The sequence below is a fragment of the Miniopterus schreibersii genome, assembly GCF_964146895.1.
Source record: "Miniopterus schreibersii genome assembly, chromosome: 18".
NCBI classification, from domain to species: Eukaryota; Metazoa; Chordata; class Mammalia; order Chiroptera; family Miniopteridae; genus Miniopterus; species Miniopterus schreibersii.
The window spans coordinates 4,820,440-4,839,167 of record NC_138121.1 but is presented as its reverse complement, the minus strand read 5'-3'; the positions used below and the strand labels follow the sequence as shown (position 1 = coordinate 4,839,167).

General features: G+C 46.8%; 1 protein-coding gene across 10 annotated transcripts in view; it reads right to left on the bottom strand.

Annotated features, from left to right (window-relative positions):
- The window catches only part of ZC3H4 (zinc finger CCCH-type containing 4), a 35,876-nt gene that overhangs the window by 14,377 nt on the left and 2,771 nt on the right, over window positions 1–18,728 (bottom strand). For 6 of the 10 annotated variants that reach the window (XM_081117972.1, XM_081117970.1, XM_081117978.1 and 3 more), the window contains 7 exons: window positions 5,659–5,878; window positions 5,248–5,358; window positions 3,288–3,510; window positions 1,930–2,108; window positions 1,133–1,229; window positions 891–1,030; window positions 185–292 (listed from right to left, as the gene is read on the bottom strand). In XM_081117972.1, the coding sequence (XP_080974098.1) occupies window positions 185–292; window positions 891–1,030; window positions 1,133–1,229; window positions 1,930–2,108; window positions 3,288–3,510; window positions 5,248–5,358; window positions 5,659–5,878 (1,078 nt within the window). The remainder of the gene's footprint in view (window positions 1–184; window positions 293–890; window positions 1,031–1,132; window positions 1,230–1,929; window positions 2,109–3,287; window positions 3,511–5,247; window positions 5,359–5,658; window positions 5,879–18,728) is intronic. The other 4 variants (XM_081117979.1, XM_081117973.1, XM_081117977.1 and 1 more) reach the window with 1 other exon arrangement.

Sequence of the window (18,728 nt, the reverse complement as noted above, 5' to 3'; positions counted from 1 at the left end):
CTTAGTCCCTCTGAGAAAAGAACTGAGTCTTCCAGGCCCCACAGACACCTCTTGGTAGTTAATCACTGCCCCCCAACCCAAACACTGCCCCCTGAGTGTGGCCTCTGGAATATTCCCAGGGGCCTGCGTGTCCTCTGGGAGGTTGCTGCCCTGCTCCAGGCACCCAGGTCCTTTGGCCCCTTACCCACGTGCACCGCCCCTCCACGAAGTATTTGCAGATGACTTTGCCTTTCTTGTCGGACTGCTGGTGGGGCTTGTCATGGTCGCTCCTCCGGTAGCTTCCACCTCCATCCTGTTAGGAACAGAGTGTGAATGTAATGGGGAATGAAAAGGGAGGGCAGTGAAGGCCCTGGTGGTGCAGGTGGAGATGGTCTCTGAGTGAAGACGAGTGATAGGAGTTGGCTGGCAGAGGTGACAGAAGTGTCCTCATGTCAGTGACCAGCCAGTTACATCTGACACTGAGGCCAGGAGGGGTCTGAGCCCCACGGCATGGAGTGCTGTTTGGACAAGAAAAGCTCTGGCTGGAGCTGTTGACAACAAAAACTCGAGCACACACACCTGTGCAGAAAAAACATCCACCTCCCAGAGGCAGAGGCAGCCCTTCCTATAAAACTGTCCAGGGATAACTGGGTGGGTCACCTAGAACCTTCCGAATCTTAGAGACTCATTATGAGTGACTGCAGGTGCTACACAGACGTGGTTTTAAGAATAGAGGGTCTCACCAGCAGTGCATCCCTCGTGAGAGATGATTAGTGCTTATTGGCCCTATGGGGAACGGCTACTGGGAGCAAGGGCCAAGTTCAGCCTCAAAGAACTCATTAAAGGGGAGAAAAAAACCCACGGAGGGGCCTTGGCTAAACGTATCAGATCAGAATGAAGAGTCGACTCACGCCCATGTCATCATCATAGAAGTCTTCGTCATCGTTCATTCCACCCTTGTTCATTCCTCCTCGGCTACCACCTCGACCACGGCCCCGGCCCATCCCTTTGCCTCGACCACGGGAACCCCGGCCACGGCCCCGATTTAACCCTGCAGAGAGAAATGGTGTCAACTGCTGCCTCTCCCCAGAACCCAACTCCAACAGCTGCCAGGAGCCCCACTGACTAGCCATCTCCGGGGGCCCCTGCCCACCTCGTCCTCGGCCATCCTTGGACCGGCGGTACTGGTTCAGCTCCTTAGAATAGTCGTCATAATCGTCATCTCCCATTGGTTCCTCACACTCTCCATACTGGAATTTCAAAAAGAAGGTTCACACAGGGAACAATGAACACAGTCCCTAACTATACATTCTGCCCCCTTTGCCTTTTTGTTTCAAGGACAACTTGAGACTCAGAAAAGCAGGTGAGAAATCTGGGCCTGTGCCCCTCCTCACACGCCCCAGCCTGAGTGGTGGATGGTCCTAATCCTTTCCCTGCAGTCATCAGTCTTCAAACTCCCACCTCCTGGGCAAATCCATTAGGGCACCTCTGTACACAAGGGACAGCTGTGCGGCTGTAACAAAGAACGCACAAAAAGATCTTGGCAGGGACAGAATAGTGAGTGGTAGCTGTCCTCTGCAAGAAAGGGGTATGTGTATGGGGGGGGGGGTGCATGCACATGCACACACGCAAAGAGCAGTGAATAAATAGCACCCATGACCGCAAAGGCCTAAAACATTTTCAGAGCAAATTCAGGAACCTTGTCTGCAGGGACAGGAGCTAAGTCACTGGGACAATGGGAGGAAGAGGTAATTTTCACAGCTCACCCTCTGGTATCTTTTCAGTTTGAACCATATGAAGGTTTTGTGACTTCCAAAAATCACATATGAACATTTAAAACACGTAAACCTGCCATCTGATGCTTTCGTTCCTCCTTAGTCTTACAAGCCACCCCCAACAGCACATACAGCCCACCAGCCACTCCCCTACCCGAGCGGTAGAAAACCTTACATCCATCTCATCCTCATAAAAGTCATCTTCGTCCTCTGGGTGGTCTCCCATGGAGCCTCTGCCCCTGCCTCGGCTGCCCCGGCCCATGCCTCGGCCTCGAGACCCTCCGCGGCTTCCTCGGCCCCGGTAGCCCCTGCCACGGCCTCGGCTGCCTGCACGGTGATTCAGAAAGTGAGTGCCTGAGGGGGAGCAGACCCCACCAACAAGAGAGATGTTAACCCATTGTTTGCCCCTGAAATCAGTCATTTCCTCAAACTCCTCCAAGAAGCCTTCCCAACTTCCCAGGCAGACTAACGGTTCCCCTGGTCCCCTCGATGGCTGTGCCTCAGTATTGTGGCACATGACTGCTACAGCACTCACTACAATGAAAGCCACACTGTCCGATATGGTAGCCACCAACCACATGTGGCTACTAAGCACCAGAAATGTGGCTGACCAAACTAAGAGATGCTTTGAGTATAAAGAACATCTAGATTTTAAAAACTTATTTAAAAAAAAAAAAAGAGGGAATATAAAACACCATATCTGCCTATTTTGCTAATATGCTGAAATAAGATTTTGAATATATTAGGTGGATAAAACATATTGTTAAAGTTAATTTCATCTGTTTGCTTTTATTTTCTAACGTGACTGCTAGGAAACTGTAAGTCAGATGATGGCTTGCATTCTGCTTCCACTGGACAGTGTTGGCCTAGAATCTCCCCAAAGAGCAGGACCTGTCCAGGGAGATGTCCATGAAAGACGGCTGCAAGAAAGAAGGGATGAAAGGCCACTCAAACAAGCTGGGCCTTAGGTGAGGCTAAGCACCACCAAGCTGGAAGGTTCTGGAAACCCCTTGCAGTGGGAAATCTCACTGGCAGAAGATGATTCTAGGAGGCCAGGCTGGGTCTCAGTGTACTGCCCTCCCCCACCATCCTCCTAACTGCCACAGTTCAAGGTTCAGAGGTGTGGCAGGCCCACAGGCTGCAGTTACACCTGGTCAGGTGATATGAGCAGAGAGGATGGGGGAGGGAGCCACTGAGGGTTAGGGCAGCCAGCTGTCAGTCACCCTGACCCAGATGTGAGAAGCTGTCCCTTTTCTTTCTCCTCACACCTAACCAGGAAGTGAATTCTTCCTTTCCCTGCCTCATAACAGCCTGGCTCCATCCCCAACCAGGTCTCAGCACTGGCCCCCCTTCCCATGTAGCTACTGCCCCGAACCTCTCCTCTACTCATCTCCAACGACAGCCTGTCTCCTCTCCTGGACAAGGCTCTGTGAGCACTGGGCCAACCAGGCCTGTCTCACTCTGCACCACCCCTCCAGCCCCCAACACCAGGTCTGCTCAGACTCCTGCCCTGGAGAAGCGCCAGGGTCTCACCTCGGCCCCGGCTGCTGCCCTCCTTGGCACGCCGATACTGGTTCAGCTCTTTGGCGAAGTCGTCGTAGTCCTCCTTGCCCATGTCCTCCTCCTCGTCGCCCTCATACTCCCCGTACTGCTCGTTCTCGTAGTCGTCATACATGCCATAGCCTTTGCTGTCCATCTTGGAGTAGGACTTCTTGGGCAGGGATGTGCTGTGCGATGGGGGGTACTGCTGGTGGGACTGACAGGGAAAGGAAGGTGAGCAGGCCCCGAGGCCTTGGGCGCAGACCAAGATCCCCACTGTCCCTGGAGAGACACACCAGCCCCCAGCCACTCTGGGGACTGGTTTCCACCTGAGTGAGATCTGGGTAGAAGGCCCAGATGTTTCTGTTCCTCAGAAAGGCCACAGCTTGAAAGAAAATTGAGAAGCACAGACCCCACAGTCCCTGAAGAACCAAGGAGAAAGGGGGGTATTTCCCAAGGTTATAGAGCAATCTCATTGCGGGGGACTGGTAGACAAGAGGGGTGCTTCCTGTTCAAAATTTTCCTGGGGTCTTGGAATTCAATTAATGACCTGCTTGGCAACCAAACTAGAAAGCTATTTCAAATGATGCTTTCCAAAGTGTGCTAGTGCCAGGAGATATTAAATGAAGTTAAATATATATATATATATAAATGGAAGGCACCAAAATGTCCTCAGGCAGTGAATGGATAAACCAACTGTGGCACATCCAGACAATGGAGCATTTATTATTCAGCAATTAAAAGAAATGAGCTATGGAGCTATAAAAGACACAGAGCAACCATAAACACATCCTGCTAATTGAAAAAAGCTAATCTAAAAAGGCTACATACTGTATGAGCCCAGTAAAAAGACAGGGGGAAGGGAGGGTGAGTAAGTGAAGCAGAGGAGATTTTTAGGGAATTGAAACTATTTTATATGATAGCACATGGTGAATACATAACTTGATGCATTTGTCAAAACCCAAAGAACTGTAAAACCCTAATATAAAGGTATGGACTCTAATAATGTGTCAATGTGGCTCATCAATTACAACAAATGTACATTAATGCAAAATGTTAATAGGAAAAACGAGGTTAGGTGGGTAGGGAACTGTACTATCTGCTCAATTTTCTATAAACCTAGAACTGCTCTAAAAAAAATAAAGTCTATTATTTAAAATAATCCATTCATTATAAAAAAAAAAAGAGAGAAAATACAAAACATAGGTAGACAAATACAACTACTTTAGAGGATCTTAAAATGCCTCAACACCCAGTTCCCAATTAAAGCTCGTGGCGTTCCCTCCCTTCCCTGCCTCCCTCAGGTTTAAAGTCTGAATCTATAGTGGTAGATCAATGTCAACTATGCCTTACAATAAATTATCTGTAATGATGGATGATGCTGAGTCACATGATACCTGGGACATCTTTAAGAGCTACTAGTTTTAAAAGCACTTTTTATCAATACTCAAAAATCCATGTTGATGTTTTTTCTTATCAGTTTTACTGGGGGGAAGATAGTATACAAACTGAATAATTTAACTTTATGTTTAAGGTCAGAGATATAATTTACTCCTGTAACCATTTCGGTCTCTTGCCAATTTTCCACAAAAGTAATTTCTGAACAGTGGAAAACAGTCAGCTATGACAGGGAAAAATCAGCATCTTTCTTGGGGATAGGAGACACACTGCCAAGGCTACAGGAAGAGGTGGCATCGAGAAGTGCTAACATCATGGCTTATACAGATCGACCACTAACTGGGTTGAAACCCCCCATTCCTGCACTTCAGAGCTGTGCAACCTGGTTGAAGTTTTCTGAGTCTGTTCCCTCACCTGTAAAAGGGTTATAAAGGCACCTCATCTTGCAGGATTAAAATCCGTGTCACATGCCATGCAAGAATGCCCAGCATTGGGCAAGGTGCTCAGTAAACACAGCAGTTTTACTCCATGGAGCCCCTGACCAGCAGTCACTCACCGGTGCGTACGGGGGGCTGTACTCTCTGTACTTGCGGTGCCCCTTCTCACTGGGGCTGAAATCAGAGTCATCAGAGAAGTCGGAGAAGTCATCGCTGGAGGACGCATGGCGCTGCAATGACAGAGGAAGTGGACTCAGTGATTCTGCTGCAGGCAGGCCACTCCGGTAGTCAGCCTGGGGGAATGTGCTGGAAGGGCTCTGTGCGCTCCATGAAATACCTCACCTAGGGGCATTTAGCAGCAATGGAGCATGAGCTACTAACTCTTTTAAAAAAGGTCTTGATCCAATTTGGGAAAGGGAAAAACAACACTATTAAGAGTGCTCTTTGGCCTGACAAGATGAGCTCGGCCCCTCGGGCTCTCGGCCAGGTCCAGGTCCAGGCAACAGGCCCTGTGAACCCTCCAGACTTACCTTGTGTTTAGATTTCCTCCTCTTCTTCGATCTCCTCTTCTCTTTCTCCCGCTCTTTCTTCCGCTTCCGCTTCAGTCTCCTGTGAGACTTCTCCTCGTCTGAATCACTGTGGTGCTTCTCCCCCTTTTCTTTCCTGCTCCTCTCAGGCCCTCCGGAGGTGTCCTGGGTCTCCTCTGCCCCATCATCTTCCAGTTCACCTTCTTCCAACTCACCATCTTCCCTATAAACCGACCCCAAAGCCAACATGAACGTGGGTTTGAGAGGAGAGCTTGAGTGCTCTGGGCTGGCGAAGGCTGGCAGGAACGGACGATCTGAATGCTGTGGAGACCTGTACCCCCTGCCAGAGGCCTTGGATGGACAGGATATGAGGTCCACTGCCTTCCATCTCACCCCCGCCCTTCTCCCAAAAGGATTGCATCTGCTCCCAGCTACCCTGGCTAGGGGCTGGGGGAGGGGACAGGGACCGACACTGTTGGAGCAGTATTTCCCAAACTGTTCTCTAGGACTACACGCTGCTTCTCTCAGGGAACATGGACCAGCATCCCTCCCATGTGCAGTGGCCTGGGGTCACCACTTGGCCACAGACCTATGGATGTGCCCCGTGAGCTGAGGGTGGTAGTTGTGCACAGTGGAGAGAAGGCCATGGTTCTGAACCAGGCCTGGATGGCCGCAGATTCCTGGGCCCTACCCACAAGCAGGCCTAAGAACACAAAAGCCCCGAAAGACACATTAGTGAATAGACTCTGGGGTCTGACCCACACCATCAGTTCCATGGCTCTGGGCTGGAGGCAGGGGGAACTGAGAGGCTAAAAGGGGTGAGGGAAAGGGTCCTAGGCTCCAGACGCCTCGCAAGGTCCTCACATGACAGCAGTCAGAGTGTCTGCAGAAGGGGTCAGCCACCACCTGCTGCTTACCCCCTTGTTTCCCAACTGACTTGCCTCACCTCTGGGTAACCCTTCTGGCCCCCCAGCCTAGATTTCCTATCTTTGTCAATTCCCCCAAATACCACCCCCACTCCACCCCAGTTCTTAAAAAATAGAAGTGCTCTTCTGACATGACAGATGCTGCCAATAGGACTCTAAATGTCTAAAGATCTGTGGGGTAGGTGGGGAAGGGATAAATAGGGTTAAGAAAGGAGCAGCTGGGAAAAGAACCAAGTTTTTGAGCCAAACCCATAGACAGTTCTCACAAGTACAGAAGCCGGTTTAAAAATAAATAAAAATTAAAAAAATTTTAAATGTTCCTAAGGGTCCTCATGCATGACATGGAAAAGTATGTGTGAGGGCATAAAAATTGCCTTATCAATGAACTATGACCCAAACCGAAGATAACATAGAGTAACGTAAGGAACCCAGGACTCAAAGGCTAACGACAAAGGGAACTAATCTGGGCAGAAAAGGCCACTCAGAAGGGCCTGGGGTCACTGTGGGAACAAGCTCATGAGGCAAGCATCCCCGAGAGCCCCCAGCCCCATCACGCATTGTGGGGAAATAACAAACTGACCACTTCTCTGGGGGCCCTTCACTGCCCTTTGTCTGCCTTGGTGCTGCTCCCTAAATGTCAAGACCTTCAAGAGTGGCCATGTAAACACTCATTAACTCTCATTCCCAATTCAGAGGGGTCAGATCAGCTTAAAATCCAAGTGGTCCAGCCCCATAGATACCCCAGCAGAGGTCAAGGGCAGCTCTTAAACATAGAATGCAGGACACAAAACTCTGATGTTTCAAAGGAAATAATACAGAGAGATGACCGATATGTGTCTCGTGTTGTTTCCTTGTAAAGGGCCTGGTCGTCCTGGGCTGGCCCTATAGGAAGACGCCCAGTAAGCTTTGGAGAAGGCAGCATTCCTGACAAGTGAGGCACCTTCCGGCTTGGGTGTGGTCCACAAAACGAGGGGGGGCAAAGCTCTCATGGGACGAAGGCAATTCTGCTGGAATGGCCTCACCCACAGAAGTGCCACCGGACTGGGGAAACTGGTTTTGGCGAGCTCAAGCTCGTCAACCCAAGGGAGAAGCTGTTATTCAATGGCATGGCAAGTTCCTGCTGCCTGGAGTTGTGGAAGACACTGGGAGAGTGGTTACTGGATACAAGATGTGTGCTTCTGAGAACACTGGGTCAGGCTGGGTGGCCACACCTCAGGGGAAATACATGGAGACAGAGACACTAGACAGACAGACACAATGGAGCTGGGGAAGGCCCAGAGACAGATCAGAGACATAAAGGCTGGTATCCATTAAGAAAAGCTATAAAGAGCATCACTCGCGACACTTTAGTCTAGAGAGGAAAAAGCTGACATGGGCATAAAGTACCCAGAACCCCACGACAGGGATAGAGGGAGCATAGTCCAACAGGAACTGCCCAGGCTCCCAGAAGTCTGATAAAAGACATTCGATTGACCACTGAGCATTCTCAGTGCCATCTGGCCACACCATGCTCTCAAACTCCTCAGAGCCCTGGGCTAACCTCTGGTCACCTGAGGGGGTGCCCTCTGCTAACAAAAGGGAGTCCCAGCTAACTGTCCTACATGAATACAAGGTCTATTTCCTTCAGACTCTATTCAACAGAAAGAAAATCAAACCAACTGGGACAGGGGGTAGAAGCCCTAAGGGCCATGGACACAAGTGCACAAAGGCAGTCTCCACAAAACAGCAACCAGGTTTAAGTGTTGCCACTTCACAGGCGGCCAGCAAAATCCATGTCAGAGAGGGATTAAATACCGAGGGAGCGCGCTTAATAGACTGTGACATAATCCCCCAAGAAAAGTGGGGGAAGCCCCACTGCGCTAATCATTTCAATCAAGACCTGCCAAGCCCTCTTGAGACCAGCATGCAGGAGGGATCCTGAAGCAGGGGCCTGGGCAGAGGCCACCTTATTCCCAGAGCAATGCCCCAGGATGGCTGCAGCAGGGCCGGCCTTCCAGAGCGTTCAGGGACAGGAAACTAACCATGCTGGGAGACAGACTTGGAACAGGCGCCTGGGAGGAACTGGGAAGAGGCCAATGCTTTGCCTAGAGTCAGATCTGCCTTTTGCCTCCTGGACTAAGCTTCCGGGGCATTTAAGTTTCCATTCCAAGAACTGGTAACAACCACCTCTTCCTCTCAGGTCAAAGAATAGATCTGGATGCCCCTTCAGCCAACTCCACAGGACAAAGAAGCATGTTGGGTTCATCATATACCATGGGCTTGGCAAAAACAGTACTTTTACCAAGTTTCAAAGTAGGCTGGCCCCACCCACCAAGCCTACAGATTTGGGCATCTGGCTTTTTTCTGCAGGCCAACTAACTGAACTAGCTCTTCCTCTTCCCTAGAGTATGCTCTGGGTACACATAACCTTAGCCTCAGGTTTCTCATCTGTAGAATGGATAACTACAGTCCCCACCTCAAGAGGTTGTGAGGGTTAAAGGATGGGGGCAGGTGCTAAGTAAGTACCAGAAATAGTAGCTACTGGTTTTAAGAACCAGGTAGCATGAGTGAACCTCTGCATAAATAACCTTACATTACTGGCTGAATGTGCATTGGGAAGTATTTCTCTAAGAAGAAAATACAGCCAACTTCCCTTTGGGACCACTGCTAACTGCTGACCAACAAGGTCCCACTTCTCTTGATCCAGCTGTGCACCATCCTCTCCCAACAAATCCTAATGAAACCAACAAATGGACATCTCCCCTTTCTCAGCTCTAATCGAGGTGGTACCAGAGAGTAACCAAGTGGCTGACTAGGAGGGAGAGTTGAGCCCCAGGGAGAAAGGACAAAGGTGCCTTACAGAAAACAAAGCTCGGCAACATGGAAATTCTCTAGACAAGAGAGTTGGATGGAAGTTGAAAGGGGCCTGGATTTGTGGATCCATCTTGTTTACCAGAAAGGGAGGGGAGGGAGGAGAGAAAGGGGGAGGGAAGGAGGAGAAAGAAAACAATAAAGATGGAAACTCATGGGAGCAGCGGCTATTACCTGAAGATCATGAGAGCCCTTGACAAGAGACGGCTAGGTTAATGTGAAGGTCAGGGTTATGATCATTAACTGCCCAAACTTTCCAACAAATTGCCTGGGTAGGCTCTGAATGACCCATTAACTAGGGACAAAATTACAAAAATTGCAATGAGGCTCTGCCTCTTCAAATGTTTAAGGACAGGCCTAAATGCAGAAGTCCAGGAACCCCAAATCCAACCCTTCGGGACAGTCCTTTACTAGGAGCAAAGGCTTTCCTTTAGAAAATTGGCTCAGGGCTCACGCCTGGGGAAGGCCTCAAGATCTTCCCTCAATTTAGCATGTGAAGCAGCCCTGGGGAGGGGAACCTCACTGAGGGATTTTCAGAGGCAGGAAATTCTTGAAATAAACCTCTAGGTCTTGCACATGTTTTTCAGTGTCCTTACAACCTAGGTTCATCGACCAGAAATCAAGAGTAAATGGGCTCTGTATCTCCCTTCCTGTCAACATTCTCAGCCATGGTCATAACTGGCTCTGTGACATCACACTATTTCCATGGTAACACGCTCACATCACCGACACCACCAGGCTGCAAACAACGACCAAAGACAGGAGAAGAGAAGCCAAACCACCAGCACCCTAGACTACCAGCTCCCTGAACCCTCACTTCAACATGAGCAGGACAGCCTGCCAGTTGCCAGGACCCAGACACGAACACACCTACCACCAGAAGTCAATGTGGGGGAAACTGGAGAAATCTAAACCCTGGTTTTGCTAGGTATGATTATGGTTTTGTGGTTATGTTTAAATAATCTTTAACGCTAGAGATTCATACTGAAGAATTTCCAGGTGAAATGAACTAAGATCTGGGATCTGCTTTAAAATATGCTAGGGAGATGGAGGTAAGTGACATGAATCAAAACTGGCAGAATGTATACCACTGCTGAAACTAGGTGAGGGGTATTTGGTGGGCTGTGATACTATTTTCTTTTCTCTTTAATATGTTAGAAAATTTGTAAAATAAAAAGTTAAAAAAGAAAAAAGATGCCCTAAGTAAGGATAATCTTAGCAAGGTAAAAAGTGTGTGTCAAGGTCCTAAGTTAATTTCCCAGCAGAGAATGGTAACCCTGGGTTGGGGCCTCCACCACTCCTCACCAAGGCCTCCCCTCTCTACCCTGGTTTCCTCAACTACAACACCTGCCTGGGTACTCCAGAGTCTTATAAAGTCCAGTGCAGCAGGAAGTATTCATCCCAAACATTCTGTAACAGCAACTTCCATGCAGGCACCAGGCTGCTGAGTTCTCCAGTTCTACTCAGCTCTCACTGTAACCCATTAACCAGCCTATTAGGTAGTGATTCATTAGTTGTCCATTTTACAGAAAAGCTAGCTGAGGCTCAGAGATAGGAGGAAATTTCACCCATATGATCAAAGCATGAAGCAGCAGAACCAGAACCTGAGTTTAGGACTTTCTAACTCCAGGCCCAGCTCTTAACTGCTACCCTTGAAACAATTAGAAATTACCTGAATAATAATAATTTACTAATCAGGCCAACAGACAACTCCTCCCCTAAGATTTGAGTTGAAAAAATAAGACATACAGACAGAAAACAGATTATATAAAACAGTATTCTAAAAAATGCCAAAGTGAGGTACTAAGACATTGGACAAGTTCCTTAAACATTCTGTGCCCTGTTTCAACTGTGAAGGGAAGGCAGTGGTGGGACCTCCAGGATAGATGGAATTCTTCCAAGACAACACAAGTCACATGCTTAGCACCAACCTGGCCCAGAACAAATGTCTAGGAGTAAAAACTATCCCTACGCAAAGACATGAGGCCAAGACAGTCCTTCCAACAATCAAATGAGAGGAATTGGGGCATTAAAAAAATCTGACCAAAGACATTGGGATAGTCAAGGGAATAAGAGGTACACAGAAAGGCCGAAGGAATCCTAGTGGAAAACCAAACAGGACTTAACCCAAGATGGACAGAAAGCAATGAGAATCTAAGGGAAAGAAATTCAAAGTCCCCTAAACACTAGAAGGAATGCTTCATCCCCAAGTGTGCATCCACACTGGGGTTTGTCCAAGCACACAAACCACTTAAACAGAACATTTCTGTAGAGCTTCAAACAAGCTGACCAAGGAAATGCCCTGCCTGCTACAAGGATCTGAGTCAGTGTCAGTCTTTGCTTGAGTAGCTATCCTTCCACTCCCACTCATTCTGAAAACAGCTCATGTGCTTGATAAAGGTATCTCTCTGATCCAAGTTTCTCCTGACAATCAACCTCTGAAATTTGCTTCTCCGCAACAAAGAGTTTCTTAACCTTCTCATGCCAACCATGCTTCAGATTGCTTAAAGCTGAAAAGATGCTGGTTCCCATCCAAGGACAAACGATGTCTATCATTCCAGAGAGGAAAATCTAATCAGTTAACTTGTGAACTAAGACTTCTTGTTTATAATCTTTTCAGAGAAATCAATTTGGTTCCATTCACCCAAGACAAAGTAGTAGTACTTTCCTCTTAAAGATACCTGGCCTAGGACTCCATACACCACTGAAGAATTTCTTATGAAGAACTACAATGGTTCTTGTGCGAGGGTTCTTGTGCGAAGTTCCAACAAACCAGCAGGGGCAGCTCCATCTTCTGCTTCACAACGTTTCCATTGGCCAAAAACAAGTCATCTCTCAGTTCAGCAAATAATGGAAAGGTAGATCCACCAGAAACGAACATGGGATTCCCATGACAAGTACGATAACACTATTAGCTAGTGGCGCCACGTTCTGTGTTGCTACATGCACATATACAGCAACACAAATTGGAACAGAATGGAACCTGTCCCTGCTGGCAGAGTAACCCCAAAGGAATGGAGAGATCAGTAATCATCCCAGCTGGTGGAATAATGAATTGTCTCAAAACCACTCCTAATTGATGCCAAGTGAAAGCACTGTGTACTCATTAAAATATGGCATGACTGAAGAAATAAAATACATTTGAAGCCTTAAAAAAACCAAAAACACTGTAATTATCTGTATACAACTAAACTTCTGGTCACCTGTGGGCTCCTGGAGGGCCGAGAAGAGGCTGGCAGTCACCCTCAAGTTTCCCAAGGCCCGGCACAGGGCCAGGTACAGACTGGGAATATATTCTACACACACACAGCATCAATCTCAGCACCACACCCCCTCTTTGTCAATGTCATCAACACAGACATTGGACCATTTCCCAGGCAGCAACCTGGATTACTTAAAACTCTCATGAGGTCATTGAGGGGCTGTCTTTAGTTGCAAACTCATTTCACCGAGTCTTTACTGGGGCTTCCTGATCGGCCAGAGGGTGACTGATGAAAAACCATCCATGATCGGTGCATCAAAAGAACAGATGAAAGTGGCTGCCAGCTACCCCCTACCCCAGAGATTCGGCCTGCCTCTGTTGCTGAGGCTGCCAGTTCCCAGGATTGTGCCGGTGTCCTGAGCAATGGCAGGGCCTGGAATCCCAAGGAAACCTAAGCCCTGGTGTCTGTTAGGAAAATGAGGAGGGCAATACTCCAAGCCACCTGCAACAGACACCTAGCCAAGTGACATTCGCGTCTGGGCCCAGCTCCCCTGGGTCAAGCCATGCGGGGATGTTAGCTGCGATCCAATTCTACACTGGATTTCAAGCCTCCAGTTATTATTTCTAATGAATGAAAATCCCTTCAATTTAGAGGCTCGAAAGCCTCGGCTTAGGCATCTACATCCATTGGAAGGAGTGGAACACAGGGATGACAGAGCCACAGCGGGTCCCAGAGGGGCAGTAGCACACTCCATTCTCTCTGGGGCCAACTTTAAAGGGAATACTTGTATTCCCTCCCACTTTCCCACCACCTCCACCGCAACAAAAAATGACGACCACAGCTGCTGTTCAGATGCACCAGGCACTAGGCGTATCATACCAGTGCAGGGGCCAGAAAATTTTTTCTTTAAAGGACCAGAGAGTAAACAAATACTTCAGGTTTGGGAGTTTCTGTCCCAACTACTCAACTCTGCTGTTTAGCACAAAGGCACCCATAGAAGATAGAAACAAACAGGTGTAGCTGTGTTCCAATAAAACTTTACTCACAGTAACAGGATAGGTGGGCTGGCTTTGGCCAGAGAGCCATAGCTTATCCCATCCTGTTCTATGTGCAGTGGTTCTCAAATTTTGCCCTTGACCCACATCTCCTCCTCTACATTTCTCTCAAATGTTTCATGAAGTCACATTTAACTTTTGTTGCATTCTGCTTTTTTCTATCTTCCATTTGTTTTTCAAATGCAAGAGACAAGTCAATAAATGGACTTCACATCCCACCAATGGGTGCACGCTGCAGTTTGAAAAATAACATACCAGATCCACAGCAGCACATGGATATAGAGCTCAGCAGAGGCTGCCAGGGTTCCAACTGTGCCTACACACACACTAGCTCTGTGACCTTGGACAAGTGACTTCAGCTCTGTTTCAGTTTCTCAGCATACAGCTGTCGTGAGCCAAAGCAGAAGCACTCAGAAGGGCCCTGGCAGGTTATGTTGATCTTCACATGACAGTTGGGCACGGTCACACCTTTGGGAAGGCCAGGAAACTGACTGACTTAGATGTTGAATAGCTCACCAGTCACTTCCGGTCTGCCGACTCTACTCCCACGTGCCTGACAACCCACCACCACTCCAACCCTCTACCAGAAAAAGGCCAGCCCAGGGGTGGCAGGAACAGGCAGCATCCATGCTGTATTAAACTTTATGGCCTTGGAGTTTCTGGGACCCCAGGACAGGCACAACTGGGGGAAGGGAACCAGGTGCTGAGCTTGCCGCTGAGCCAAGGTTTCTCTGATGGACCTGCCTGTGACCCAGCCACTTATCTAAACCTTGCAATTCATTTTTAAGGCATCTACCTTGCAGCTGGGTTTTGGGACCTGGGAGCTACAGAAGGGAGGTCAGACACAGGAAGGAAACATGAGGCCTGGTAAAGGCGGTATCAACCTCTGCCCAACTCTAAATAAAGTCTGCAGGAGAGAAGGGCTCCTTGTACACGCCAAAATTTTCTGCTCCAAGAAAAGCACGGGACAAGCCCGGCTGCTGAATGGACGAACAAAACTGTAACCAACTCAACCAAATTACCAAACCAAGGGGTGGGAGAATCCTGGGAGCTGGGACAGACCTTGCTCATTTCTCTGAGAGGCTCTGGAGAGGGTAAAGGACTTGCTCAAGGTGATGTGACCAGCTAGCAGGGGGTGAGGTGCTAGAGCCCTGCTTTCCCAGTTCTCAGGAGGCCTACCAAGGTTGTAGCACTAACTCAGATCCTAATAGCAAAAGATGAACACACGAAGGTAGTCAGCACAAGCTTAAGACAGCATGACAGTTCTGGCATCTATAATAAGGACATTATGCAAGCAAGAAATGCCTTAAGATGGCTTCCACTTAGTTTCAACTCCAATAGGCTCCTTGCAACTGAATAAGCTGACCAGAAGCCTACAAAGTGAAAGATAAATTGACTTCCCTCAAAAATAACAGATGTTACTCTTACTTCTGTTTACACACCAGACTGGAAATTCTATTTAGAGTTTTTCTCTAGTAGGGACAGCAGGGAGATAAAGAAACCAAGACTCACTGAATGCCAGATATTGGGTGGGTGTCCTGCATATACCCATTTGACTGCAGTGACCCTGAGAAGTGGGCGTTATCATCAGTGCCCTGTATACTGTAGGCAGGGCCAGGCCTGAGCACAAGCTTATCTGCCTCCAAAGCCAACACTGTTCCTTCATATCCTGTTGCCCCTCGATGTTCGGAAGATGTCACCACTTGCCTTACAAATAGAGAGCTGAGTCACCAATTCACACATGAAATGACAAAAAAACACAAGATTCTCTATCCAGAGCAATTTGGCCAGAAGGAGATTATGCTCTGAGCAAATAACCTCCATTCTGCTAAAAAATTATTCCAGCAGCAGGATGCAATGACATTCATTTTGCCATCAACTGAAGAGAGTCAGAAATGTATTTGAAAACTGCCCACGTAACCTCTCATTACCAAATGAACAAAAAAACCTCACACAGTCGGTAAAACTGCATCTTCATGAACTACCCAAAGCAAAACAGGTCTGCAGCAAAGACTAGGCCGATATTTAGAAAGCCAAATCCATAAAATCTGGCTTCCCCAAACAATGTCTTACCTTAATTTATCCAAATGAACTTCATATGTCGCCTGGACAATGAAGCAGCTTTTCCGCTCTTTCCATTAGGTTTTAATTATGAAACCAGCCTCAAACCATTTATTCTGACAGGATCCCCTCCACCTATGAGCAGACTGTTGCTACAGGTCCTTGAATCAGCTTATTAAATACCAACTGCCAGAAATATTAGAAACCATCGTTTCTCTCCTTACTATGTCAGTAATGTTGCCACACTACAAGCCTTGCTCGTTTAGAAACAGTATTTCACTATTTGCTCTGAATTATTTTGTTACTCAATCTCCTAACCTGGCTCAGAACCACTCACTCTGGTACTAGAAGATATAGTCCACAGGGACCAAAATTAGATTCTCTACAATATAAGGTATCCACAGAGGCTTGGAAATAGTTTAGGTAGCAATTTGCACCATAGAGATATTGACTGCAACTGGATCTGGCCTATACAAGATGGTTTTGGGACCTGATGTCCACAGAAATGTTAACGGATTAAGGCAACCCTGAGACATCCATTTCCTTTTCTATCAGCAGAGGGAAAAGATCTAAGAGAAAGAAGCAGAGGTCGAGGCATTATTATTAAAGAGAAACTCCGGAACCAGTCCAATATGAAATTGTCCATATTCAACTGAACAGAAACATACAAATTCAGAGTCCACCACTCATCTCTAACTTGCCAGGCAGTCAACAGCTGGGAAAGCTTTCATTACCACAGGTGCAAAGCAGTTTTCCCTTGGGATCAGCCTTCCTGGAGAAGGAAAAGGCACCTTTGTGACTTTGGAAAACAGCTTCACATTTAAAAAAAAAAAAGCTGGCTTCTCTCAAGAATCAAAAATTTAAACCTTCAGAGCAGATTGAAACCCTATCTGGAAGATAGGACAGACTGTGAATTAGAAAGCCCTTTTGGGGAATCCTACTATTTTCTTGTAAAGAGCAAATTTGAGGGGAATAAGAAAAATAGGGACTTTATGGACCAGAATATTCATGTTTTCCTGGTCATAATGATTTTGTTTCTACTGGGAGATTTTTATTTGCTTTCAGAGTAAACCTCTCCCCAGAGAATATAAAATTTTAAAGATTACAAGTATATGAGAATTGCTGTTAAATCAGGGATTCTGAGTGATACCCTTTTTTTTTTTTTTTTGCAACATCCATTAATTTGAATTTTAACTAATACTGGTACATCAGTTTTGGGGAGAAAAAAGGCAGTACTGTGACATTTCAAAAACAAAGGCTACCAGAATACAGTCTGACATAATTACTGGGGTTTCTTGGATTTGATACATTAGACTCCTTTGAGAACGGAAAAACAATAAACCGTTGTGCAGATATGCCTGAGTGCTTTTCAAATGTTTGGGGAAATATTTTTAAATTCAATAAATGATTGCTCAAATTCTCACTGACAAAAGAAATCTTATTTCCTTAACATTTTGAAGTAAAGTTACATTAGCATCCCTCTGCAACTTAGTAGCTCCTGAAACTTGGAAGGTTCATCTGTAGCATCCAGTTTCTGCACTTGGCTCCTGGAAGAGGAATTTCACAAAGGAGGGGAAACTTTAAATGCAATTCCTTTTCGGATGACCTTGCGCACTGGATAGTGTGTTCAGTTTGTGCTTCAGACATTTTTTTTGCAGGATACTGTACTGTGTGGACATTCCTTCCTCCCACAACTGACTTTACACACCTAAATCGCCACTTCCCAGCAGTTAGGTTGTGAACAGTGAGAGGAACAAGTGGCCCACTGAATTGCAATTTACATGTTTCCTCAGCTGAATGCAGTGAACTTTGTCTTCTCCTAAGAATGGAAAAAAGGATACAGGATCTTTTGGAGTAGAAGAGGGCTGTGTGTTAAAAACCTTTCTCTAAACAAAGTATGTCAGGGACCAAAAGTGGGCAAGAGGGAAAACGGAACTTCAACGTGTTCTGTCTTTTAACAGGAGAACTTATGCTTGTAAAACACATCAGAAGTACAGTGTTTGGTTCTGCAAGTCATTTCTGTCACTGTTTTTTCCTTGTACTTGTAGGAGAGGGGAGACTGGGGGCTGAAGGAAGTGTTCTCTCCACCATGACTGGGCGTGTTAACACGTTTGCATCAACTTTTCACGGTCAGGCATGTGCTTTCGAACAAAGAACAGTGGAGACAAGGAGAGGAGACTGGGTATTGACACACTTTACAGATTTGGTGCTTAAACAGTACTTTACAAATGACTTGCTTAATTTAAGCGTCCATCACCATAAGAGATACAGGAGTAAAATGAGAAAATTGGACCTATTTGTACCACAATCTCTTGGGGGAAGTGGGGCAAAGGGGAAGGAGAGCATTAACTTGAATGCAAGTATCATAAACCAAATTCAGTAACTTTGTCTCCTACAAATGGACTTGAAGTATCCACTTTCTTCAAAGATGAAGGCTGGGGACAAAGCAATGAATTGAAATAAGATCAGGATACCAAGGGCTTGAAAACATATGGGCCTTTTACTCAGGTTTTTGTCATGTTACAGTACACTTTTTTTTTGGAGAAAACTGTGTACGTCATATTTTAAAAATTAAACATCAAAAGGATGTGCAACTCTAAAAGGGCTCAACAGGGTTAGAATCCTGATTTGAACATATAAATTCACTCTCTCAAGCATCACTTTGATCTAAAGGCGAGGAGGAAGGCAGGCAGGAAAGGGACAAAAAGAGGGAGATAATTGAATTACTCAATAAAAGAGGCTACTTACCATCCCAACCCATTGTAAGACATACACTTCTGAAATAAGAGAACTCCTTAGAGGTCGAATAAAGCGTGTAAGCACCTTTGAGTAATGCACCTGCCCCCAAGAGGGGGCCCGGAAGCCCAACGTGGGCTTAGCGGAACAGACCTTTGCTAATCTGTTTATTTCCTGGAACTGGAGTCAGGCTGCGATGGGCTGCGATTCCCAGGACGATACATTTAATTAGAACAAAACAG